Source organism: Prionailurus viverrinus, chromosome B4 (genome assembly GCF_022837055.1).
Source record: "Prionailurus viverrinus isolate Anna chromosome B4, UM_Priviv_1.0, whole genome shotgun sequence".
Lineage (NCBI taxonomy): Eukaryota > Metazoa > Chordata > Mammalia > Carnivora > Felidae > Prionailurus > Prionailurus viverrinus.
The window spans coordinates 78,160,329-78,171,903 of NC_062567.1; the positions used below are offsets into that span (position 1 = coordinate 78,160,329).

The following is an 11,575-nucleotide window of genomic DNA, read 5'->3' on the forward strand; positions in this document are numbered from 1 at the left end:
CTTCCAGAAGTTGTGATGTGGGTGACCCTGATGAATTATATTGCATCCCTCCCTCTGCAAAAGGCAGCTCTTAAAGAAAATTTGGCGTCTTCCCTCTTGAGGCTGCACACGTGGGCACGCACACATACACACAACTGAATGTGTTTTGAGAGCTAATCCCATTGTGTCTAGTTTCTTACATCTGTCAAAGAGAGCAAGGAGCCCCACAGAATGTTCTGTCCCCACCCTCATCTTTGTCTCAATATGTTCACCTTTCTGCTGATCCACTACTCTTCCCTGCCCTCTGAGCATTTCACAGGCGGGATACTAACATCGGCAGTATCATGAACTCTCAAATATCCAGGGAGATGCCTTCTAAGACACAAAGCAGGGGATAAATCCATTCTATACATGGTCATTGCAGTTCTCTCCTGAGCACAAATGCCTCCATAGATACACTTCCTCTGGCTGAAGAGGGGATTCTGATACGGTTTTCAGAAATCTACCTTTCCTAGCCTGTGTTACTTAATTACTCTGAAAATGAAGTTTGTTTTGCTGAGCAGGTGTTTCCTAAATAGAAATACAAGAAATATTAGTAGGGGCTTAGAGATTTGCTGAAGATGAACCACTTCCTATAAAATGGGGGAAAATGTTAATTTTTCTCTTTCTTTCTTTCTTTCTTTCTTTCTTTCTTTCTTTTTTTCTTCTTGGTGAAGGACAAGAGTCCTTCACACCTACAAGAGTTTTAAAAAAATGAACTATTTCAAAACTAAGACATATCCTTCACCCTTATTGACAGCAAACCTATCTTTTGCTTTAAAAAATTTTTTTAATACTTATTTTGAGAGAGAGAGAGGGTGCACGCTCATGCATGCAAGTGGGGGAGGGGCAGAGAGTGAGGGAGACACAGAATCTGAAGCAGGCTCCAGGTTCTGAGATGTCATTACAGAACCTGATATGGGGCTTGAACCCACAAACCGTGAGATCATGACCTGAGCCAAAGTCAGACACTTAACTGACTGAGACACCCAGGTGCCCCTGCTTTTTTTTTAATAAAAAAATTTTTAATGTTTATTTATTTATTTTTGAGAGAGAGAGAAAGAGAGAGAGAGAGAGAGCACAAGCAAGGGATGGGCAGAGAGGGAAACACAGAATCCGAAGCAGGCTGTAGGCTCTGAGCTGTCAGCACAGAGCCCAACATGGGGCTTGAACCCATGAACTGTGAGATCATAACCTGAACTGAGGTCAGAGGCTTAATTGGCTGAACCACCCAGGCACTCCAGTAAACCTATCTTTTTTAAAAAAAAAAAAAATTTATTTATTTTTTAATTTACATCCAAGTTAGTTAGCATATAGTGCAATAATGATTTGAGGAGTAGAATCCAGTGATTCATCTCCTACATATTACACCCAGTGCTCATCCCAACAAGTGACCTCCTTAATGCCCCTTACCCATTTAGCCAACCCCCCATCCACAACCCCTTCAGCAACCCTCAGTTTGTTCTCTATATTTAAGAGTCTCTTATGTTTTGTCCCCCTCCCTGTTTTTATATTATTTTTGCTTCCCTTCCCTTGCATTCATCTGTTCTGTGTCTTAAAGTCCTCATATGAGTGAAGTCATATGATACTTGTCTTTCTCTGACTAATTTCGCTTAGCATAATACTCTCTAGTTCCATCCACGTTGTTGCAATTGGCAAGATTTCATTCTTTTTGATTGCCAAGTAATCCAGTAAACCTATCTTTTGCTTTAACCTTCTGCCCTTTTCTTTGCACACAAGACATTCTTATAGCTCTTCATCTCTATTACACATGTACCGTTGGTAGAGCACTGTGATTTCCAAAATCACACATGTAATATGGTAGAGCATATTACATATGTTGCATTGGTAGAGCAAGTGATTTCCAAAAAACTGAGGGATTTCCTTCAAGGGAATTTCAAAAAGAGGCTGAGCTTGGACCCAGAATTCTATCTTGCTACAATGGGGAACACTTTATTGATCAGGTCCTTTTACAGATGTGATATTGGAAATGAGGTTGAAATACCGAACATCATTCAGCCAATTGCTTCTTCCCTTCTTCCAAGCACGCTTCTTCCCTTGCCTCCCCAGAACCATAGACGTTTACAAAATCCTTCACATCTTAAAATGAAGATTCTGCATTTTGACTTGGTAGCTCTCTGTAATAAAGCATATCCATATATTTTCTTTAAATCTTTCTACGTGTAGTTTTCTTCTTTCTCTTCTAGCCAATTAATCTTACCAGAGAATACCACAGGGATTTTAGCAATTGCAGGACCTTTCTTTTCTTCCAAGTCCATTACTATTCAGATGGACTTTTTCTACCTGAATGCTTAATGATATATTTTGATATATTTTTGAAAAATAATAGTGGATCCCAGTTTGTAATTCAAGGAGCTAAGTGTCCTTACAATGAACTATTTCATTCATTTGCTTTACATTTTTATAAATTTCAAGCAAACAGAAAAGTTGAAAGAACAGTACAACAAATATAGATATGGCTCTGTCTATAGTCACTAATGAAAATAAAAAGGTTTTGAATGGAAATAAGTTTACATGTTGAAAAGAAGGGAGAGGAAGGTACTTTTTCCTTCTTCTTTTAAAATTCTGACGTTTTAAAACTAAAGACACCAATCTACATGTATAAGGTAATAGTCAGTGATGCTGTGTCCTGGGCATGTATCTTTCTCATTTTTTGACTCTTCAGATGGAGACCACTGTTTTCATTAACGCTTCTTAGCTCTCTGAGACTCCCTCCAATTTTCTCTCACCCAATGTCTTACTTTTTTAACCACAAAGATTTCCAGTCCTTTTTTTCTTTACCTTTCAACTTCAGCAACTCTCCTCCCATATTCTCCTTCTACTAACCTTTCCCCCCATTTATACAAACGATCAAATAAAACAAAACGAATGAATGGTAAACTGGACCTGGCCAGAGGAGCCCTTTGAAGTAGGTGTGTCTTTCGACTGGGGAAGGGGAGGAGTTAGACCTCCGGCAGCATCACCCCGCCCTGGTCAGCTGGGAAAGCAATCAAAACTGCTGCAACTCGGAGACTCCGGCCAGAGCGCAGGAGCTGCCCAGAGGCTGTGGTCCTGAAAGCTCCACTCCGGGGAACTAGCCACTCAGAGGAGGTACTGAAGAACAGCTAAATCAGCTGCAACGGGAGCATCAGCCTGAAGGCGTCCTGGAGGAGCATACAGAACTCCAAGGAACGAGCAGAACAAGAATCAGTCAGAAAAAACAGATTCAGTGACATATCTAAGAGGCAGGGGCCGGTTTAACATGGATCGCTAAAAGTACCTCCTTCTCCTATGATCTGGACGCTCAGGGAGACTTGGGTTCTCTGAGTCTCCTCCAGGACACAGATCCAGACTTCACACCACTGACAGAGGTGAGCCCTTGGATGGGGGTGGTACTGGACTACTAAAGTTTCTGTGGGAAGTTCCCACAGACCTAGAGGAGCAGTTGGGCTGAGGTAAGTCTCTTCTGGGCTAGGAGAAGAGGGAGTAGGACTTGGAAACTTGAACGGAGAAGCAGACAGAGAACATTTGGGGACGGATGTTAAAATTTTAACAATTTCACTAATTCCAATAGCACCTGCCACCTGAAGTGAAACTCACACACTCAGTCATTTTTATAAAGTAGAGATTATAAATTATCATCCTCTATGTCTGTCAAACTCACCCTTCCATTTTATTAATGCAGGAGAAAAAAATGTCCAAAAAGTTTAACTTTGTCTGAGGTGGCTCAGGAAGTAGGTTGCAAGAATTGACTCAATCCACTGCTCTGTTCACAGCATTTTCAGGCTGTGGAGAGAGTGGAAGGGGTAAGAAGGGGAATGGTAATAGACTAAGAAATGAGAGAAGATGTCGGAAAGCTATGGAGCATGTTCTTACCTTTTCCCCCATTTGGTGTGCTAGAAATTCTTAGATAGTTGTGATAGAGTGGTGAAAATTTCCTTTTCCTCAGCTCTTCCCACTAAGAAATCAGAAAAGGTTGTTCATATATATTTTTGTCTCCTCTGCCTCTTATTCTTCATTTACCACCCCCAAACTGTATCCAGAACAATAGTAATAAATGTAAAGTGCTTCCCTTGTTTTTGGACAGAGGGACCAGAGACGAAATGTTGAAGAAGAAGGGGGAAAACTAAAAGATTGAGTAATTTCTGTTTGCAAAGTTCACCATTTGGGTTTGAGGCTATGAAAACCGAAATATGATATGGCTATGTTGGGTACGGTGTGCGTGTGTGTGTGTGTGTGTGTGTGTGCATGCGCGCGTGTGTGCGCGTGTGTGTACAGGTATTAACCAAGAGAGAAAGTGGTAGAGTCCAAAAAGTTGCATAGGAAGAGCACAAAACAGCCCACTGGCAGTTTCTGGGCAGAGCAAGTTGTGAGCACCCCGGTCTGCATTCTGTCTTTTTAGTGTGAAGACTCTGCCTCTCTGAGCAAGGCATTTAGCCTGTCTGGTGCTTGGATTCCTTAGAAACTGAGCTGAATAGGCTCCTTTCTGTTGTACTGAGGATTCAGTCATAGGCTCAGGAGATGAAGTGAGTACAGTCAGCTTCCAAGAGGAAATACACTGTCTCAGCACCACATGCACACATGTAAGCACCCTTCATTCACGTGTCCATCAATAGAAACTTCTACACAACAAGTCCTTACCCTTGCTTTTCATAAATCTTCTAAATGAGATATGAAAGACAGAAATACTATTTCCATTTTTCCCTAGGAGTAAAAAAAAAATGAAAATAATTTTCTGTGCTCATTTAATAAGTGAGTGATAAACGAGTGGAGAGGGTCTCAGTGCCAGGCTTCCCTCAGTACACCTCTGAGCGGGTTCATTAACAGGCTCAAAGCCATGGTAGAATTAGATTCTTGTTCTAGAGAAAGCTGAGTTGATTTCCTTGATCAGAAATCACAACTGCACCACACACATTTTCGGCTCTCAAGTCTAAAACTGGATGTTCATCATCTTTTTTCCCCTGCTAACTTTTTGAGGCATTGGAGACATTTAGGTGGAAAAAGTCAAAAGAGAAGAATTATTACTTCTTTTAATCTTTGAGGAGTCCTGGCTTTTACTTCTATTTGAGAGACATTTCATTTTTCTCCTCAGAGCTCTGGCACTGGATTCTGGTAGGAAAGTCTTATCCCCAGTAGTGTCTAATCAAAGACAAAAGGAAACAAATGTCCAGGGCTAAGAGCTGTGTGTGTTCCGTCAGAAACTTCATGAACCTAAACCTTAAAGTAACCGAGTAGGAGTGTCCAGCAAACTGCTGTCTCCCCATAATAAAAAAAAAACAATAAAAGCTACTAACCTCCTCTATGAATATGGTAAAAGAGTTTTGGGCAATCTGGTAGAAACAGCTGATAGAACTCTGTTTCTTCACCTCTTGCAATGGAGTAGAAGCTTTGATACTTAGTTATTAGGTTGGAGGAGAGGGTTTGTCAGGGAATTTTTCAAAATGCATGTTGAGATAGAGCCATTGGCTTTTGTTGGCATGAAATCAATAGTAAGCACAGATTGTAAGTATACTTGGTTTTGTCCATGTGTCCAGGAGAAGTCATGATGAACTTTAGGAATGATAGTACTTAATACTTATATGGCATTATGATGTCTGGCACTATTCAAAGTCTTTAAATATATTAGCTCATTTTATGCTCACAATAATCCTATGAGGTAGGACTATTATTATTCCCATTCTAAAGAGAGGGGACTGAGGCACAGATAGATTCTGAAACCTTAAGATCACATATCTAGTATGTAATAGAGCTGAAGTTTAAACTCAGGTAATGTGACTCCAGAGTCTGCTGTCCAGATACACTGGGAGAAAAGATGGGCTATTGGGCAATTGTTAGATCATCTTCTGAGCCAATTAGAGGAGGTTCCCTCAAGATAAGAAGAGGTACAGTAGTTAGCAGAATCTACTTTTATGATTCATCTGTGGGAAACAACTTTTATTTTTGAATATGCAAATTGTATAAATAGATTAGATAAGAAAACTCAAGAATAAACACAAGATAAATATATGGATAATGTTTTATAGCATTTAAAGTTTACAAAATCTTATTTTTATTTGTCTTGCAAGAACCATGTTAAATATACTTTACCTCTATTTTATCAAAGAGGAAATGAAAGACCAGAGAGCTATGTAATGTGTTTGAAATCAGCAACTGGGAATCAGAACAGTTAGGACTAGAGTGTGTGTCATTCCAGCTTTCATGATTTCAGAGCCACCCTATATACCCATGGGATGCTCCTAGAACTTATGAATCTATGAAAAAAGAGAGAGTTAAACTGGAGCCATCTATATCCTTCCCAGGGTTAGTAAGAGAAGAAAGATGAAAAATGGTTGCCCTTTACATTGTTTTAGCCAAAGCCGGTTGGTTCTTTTCCTTCATACCTGCTGATAACCTGACTTGAAAGCAACTCTTTGACTCTTACAGAAACCATTAAATTATGTTAAAGGCGAAGGATAGTCTACTCTATTCTCCTAATCCCACTTCTTGGTGGGGGTGAGGATGGACAGAACTTGGCTAGAGTCCAGAGGTACGGAGGTGAGGATCATCATAATAATGAAAAAGGCCAATTACAGAGGCTATCAGGGGCAATTCGGGAGACTGCTTTCCTCTCCTGCATCTTCCTTCTCAACTCTCCCTGCATGTAAGTATGACTGAGTGATGATGATGATGAAGAGGAGATGAGAGAAATAGAAGAGAAAAAAGATAAGGAAGCAGAGTAAGAGAAGGTGGGGGGGGGGGAATAAAAGGGTGGAAGCGATAAGAAAAAAAAATCTGTAAGAGGAAGGAATCCTGGAATCTGAGAGTTAAACATTGCAAAGAACAGCGAAACTAGCCTCCCTTTGGATGATGTTCATTTCCTGGTGATTTAGTTCAGCTGATCCACACCCCCTGAAGTCAAAGTGCCTTCCTTTCTTCCTGTAGCTGTGGTGGGGAAAGAAAAAAAAAAAGGAGAAATAATCTAAAACCTAGGATTTGGAATCAGAAGAACTGGCTTTATGTCCTGCTCTATCAGCTCTATATCTTTGCATTTCCATCACTTAATCTCTGACCCACAGTGACCTCGACTACAAAACAAGCATAAATCCCCATTTCCCTCAAAGGTTGGCTATAAGGCTACGCAAATGTTATTATAATTATGTGTGCAACATTACGTTTCCCAAGCCTACTCCATCCTTTTTGGCCTCAGAGTGCACCTGCCTCAGAAAGGTCTGTGTTACTTTAACAGAAAGTTAATTAGGTCCTTCACCCTCCCTCTGGATATCGGGCTGAGTTAGAAGTGCAGCTCAGCACACAAGCTCCATCATCCATATTAAAAGTGGGATTTTCTAACTTGGCCTGGGCAGCCAGTTGACCAATAGGTTCCAACGTGTGTTTTCAATAAAGCTGCTTACCCAGGAAGCCTTATTAAGTGAGTAAGTCAAGCTGACATGATTTCTGTGCTGATTAACATGAAACCTAGGCTGTTTTTGCAATGCAGTAACATTAATTATTTATAGGAGGTAAATGAGGTTAGAAGGAAAACAAGCTCAAATTACCAGAAACAAATCAGATCATATATTTATATTTTTAAAATCTATGTGCTAAATCCTGCCTCATTGATTTGAGGCTCAAGCTTTAAGGATCGAAAAATGTGTCTCATGCTCTCCCCTTTCTGATACACAAAAGTGATGGAAGGTTTAGCGTTTCAAAGACTAAGTTGGTAAACTGGCATGCCCCAATGCTGCTTCTCAGATACTTTTATTTGGTAAATTATATACCTGCAAATTGCTCAGCAAATCTCAAAACAATTCACCCTTCCAGAATTGAACATAAAATGTTTGCTAAGCCACCAGTCTCTTCTGGTTTTCGAAGTGCAATTTTTTTTTCCAAAGAAAATCTGGATTAAACAGTATCTGTTAGGCAAGTGAATTAAAGTAGTCAGGGTATTTCCACGTTTGTCTGAAATAGTCCCCGCTTATGTCTGCAGTCACTATGTTCTGTTAAGTTTAGAGTTTGCCCCAGATTTTTCATTTTTAATGAAGTATTATTATAATAGTTATACTAAGATAATCTTGAATAAGCTTTGTAGACCTCTGGATTGTAAATCTAGATGTTGCCATATTCTTGTCTGATGGTGTGAGATGCCTGTGCAATGAAAGAGTTTTCTTTTTAACATATGGGTGAATTTAAAAAGTGGCCAGTGGTAACCCTGCTCTCTTCTCATGATCCTTTTAGACACCATGTCACTGACGCCTCTAATACCACTACATTAGACAGACCATAAGGTGCTTGATGAAAACCAAAATGCTCTTCTGGTGATGGTGAGAGAAATAGTCATGGTCACATGGGGGTACCAGCCAGTTGTGGCACTGCTCTTTCCTAGGATGGTTGAAGCTAAGAGTTGGCAGAGTCAGTGGGAAACATGGAATGTTACAGGTTAAGTGTATGTGGCATATCTCTCAATAGAGGCTGGGCAGTCCTCTGAAGAACAAATTAGTCTGAATGATCTCAGCACAGCGTCTCATTTATTTTGTGGTGTAAAATACAACAGTGTACTTACTTACTGTGTGATATGCTTTTTAAATTTTGCAATAATTATAATTATATCCATTGTTATAAGTTTTAACTACATTAGCACCTTCTTTTACTTTCAGAAGTTTCTCTGTTTGGATAATAATTTATATGTCCACCTTATCTCTTTCCCTTTTTGATCTGTATTCCGGAAAGATGGAAAGATATATTTTGACTCTTATACCAGTTATTTTTGCATAAAATCTCTACAAGACAAGGCAGCAGAGAATGAAAAGTACGAGGCAGTGGCACTACCATGAGTAATCAAGTCAATTTCATTTTTCTAAAGTTGATTTTTTTCTACTATGCCATAGCTATATTAGTGTTCTTGGCATTTATTTGAGTCTTAGATTACTTATTTAGAATGGTGGACTTGGACTAGATAATCACAAGTTGAATCCCAATACAATTCTCTGTTTTATATCTAAGATATAAAAAGAAAGTTTAGTTTTAAATCAAAGCAGATATTCACAGACACTAACCATTGCTGTTTCCTATTCCAGAATCTGGAAATGGCAAAACCTTATGTGAAACCCAAGGAGATGACAGAGTTGGTCAACACACCATCCTGGATGGACAAAGCCCTGGGCTCTCAGAATGAGATGAAGGAGGAAGAGAGAAGATCAGCGGCTTATGGGATGCTTGGAAGCTTAGCTGAAGAGCATGACAGTATTGAGGAGGAAGAAGAGGAGGAAGAGGATGGGGAGAAGCCTAAGAGAAGGGGTCCCAAGAAAAAGAAGATGACAAAAGCTCGCCTTGAGAGATTCAGGGCTCGAAGAGTCAAGGCCAATGCTAGAGAACGGACCCGGATGCATGGCCTGAATGATGCCCTGGACAACCTGAGGAGAGTCATGCCATGTTACTCTAAGACTCAAAAGCTCTCCAAGATAGAGACTCTTAGACTGGCCAGGAACTATATTTGGGCTCTGTCTGAGGTCCTGGAAACTGGACAGACACCTGAAGGGAAGGGCTTTGTGGAGATGCTCTGCAAAGGGCTCTCTCAGCCTACAAGCAACCTGGTGGCTGGATGCCTCCAGCTGGGCCCTCAGTCTGTCCTCCTGGAGAAGCATGAGGAGAAATCTCCTATTTGTGACTCTGCCATCTCTGTCCATAACTTCAACTATCAGTCTCCTGGGCTCCCTAGCCCTCCTTATGGCCATATGGAAACACATCTTATTAATCTCAAACCCCAAGTATTCAAGAGTTTGGGAGAATCATCCTTTGGGAGCCATCCACCTGACTGCAGTACACCACCTTATGAGGGCCCACTCACTCCACCCTTGAGCATCAGTGGGAACTTCTCCTTGAAGCAAGATGGCTCTCCTGACCTGGATAAATCCTACAGTTTCATGCCACATTACCCTTCTGCAAGTCTAAGCTCAGGGCATGTTCATTCAACTCCCTTTCAGGCTGGTACCCCTCGTTATGATGTTCCCATAGATATGTCCTATGATTCCTACCCTCACCATGGCATTGGGGCCCAACTTAATACAATCTTCACTGATTAGGGCAGTAAGACAAGCATTTCAGAGGATAATGTGGAGATGTTTCCCATAATTCAAGTGGGTTGAGCTGAAGATTCAATGACCTTAAAGGAACCCTATAGATAGATATCAAACGCAGTAGTCCCAGTCCATTTAGGCCTTCCTGCACCTGCCACCCTCATTTATCATCAGCTTCTCACACTGTATTGATTCATTTAGTTAGGGTCCTCAAGTGAAATTATTTGATTGTTTACAATCACGTGGAAATACAACAGAAGCCCTGGGCCCTATTCTAATGGTGCCAAAAACTCATGATCTATGCCACTTAATTTTCCATTTCTGGCCTCTGTTTACTGATCGGTAAAATCAGACAACTGATGATGATTTTAAAGTCCTTCACAGTTCTGAAAATTCAATACTTTTGGTGACCACTCCTATACACTTACTGAAACTGAAAGCATTGAAGGATAATAGTAAATGAACACTGTGTGTGGAATGATTAGATGGAGTTGCCAAAGGAGCACAGATGCATTTCTCTCGGGGACCTGATAGGACGTCTATGCATCTATCTAAAAATTGTCTCCAAAGGCTAAAATCCTAACTTGGCTGTCACTGTGAATAACAAAGCATGTTCTTTAAGAGATTAGCTCTACTTCTTGTTGGCTGAGGCTGAACATCTCTTTCTTAGTAATATGAGAACCATAGTAGAGATCTCATAGCAACTTGATTCTTGATTAACATTTCAAAAGCACTTTTCTCAGTTCTAGAGATGGGGCAAGCAAGTCACTGTAAACAGACTCCTATGACCAATGGAACTTAGAGAAGTCATCCATACCATTTCATAGCCTCTGTAACCAGGAGGCTCTAAAAATTCTGAAGACGCTCAGGGGCTGCTATTGGAATCAGCAAACAACCCAGGTCATATTCAAGAGCAATAAAATGGCAATTGGCTATATTAACTTACCATAGTTTGGTGACTCCCTCTATCTCACATCTGCCCATAGGAAGACCAAATTTTCTTTGGCAAGATACATTTCATTTGGTTACACAAAACATGGTTAAAACCACTGACCTCTGTCCACACCAATTATTCTTATATTTTCTAGAGGGATAAGCACCAATCAATTTATGACCAAACTTGAATTTTTCCAATGCATATACAATTCCTTATCTCCTCCTCCACTAATTGTTACCTCTTCTTCACTTCTAAAATATAATATGTTATTACATATTGTAGATAACATTCCAAGTGAGCAGACTTAAGGATGCAGAAATCAAATCCAAGGTCGGTGAATGCTTTTACCAATTTATGTCTTCATCACAGGTTTATCCTGATTTGCAGGATGTTTATTTTTCTTCATGGAACTCCTCTTTTGTTTATATCAGCATTAATTTTGTCACATTTTTTTTCCAGAAAAATGTGATCTGAGAAATTTCAATGTCCTGTTCAATCTGCCAGGACAATTATTTAAAACAAACTAAAAGCCTAAATGGTTTACATGATAGTGGATCACATCCTGCTC

The 11,575-nt window shown here is 40.1% G+C and overlaps 1 protein-coding gene across 1 annotated transcript; it reads left to right on the plus strand.

Annotated features, from left to right (window-relative positions):
• Positions 1-9,080: 9,080 nt before the first annotated feature.
• NEUROD4 (neuronal differentiation 4) lies at positions 9,081-10,076 on the plus strand. Its single transcript, XM_047864890.1, has one exon. It carries the CDS (start codon positions 9,081-9,083, stop codon positions 10,074-10,076), a length of 996 nt encoding a protein of 331 aa, XP_047720846.1.
• The last annotated feature ends 1,499 nt before the right edge of the window (positions 10,077-11,575 follow it).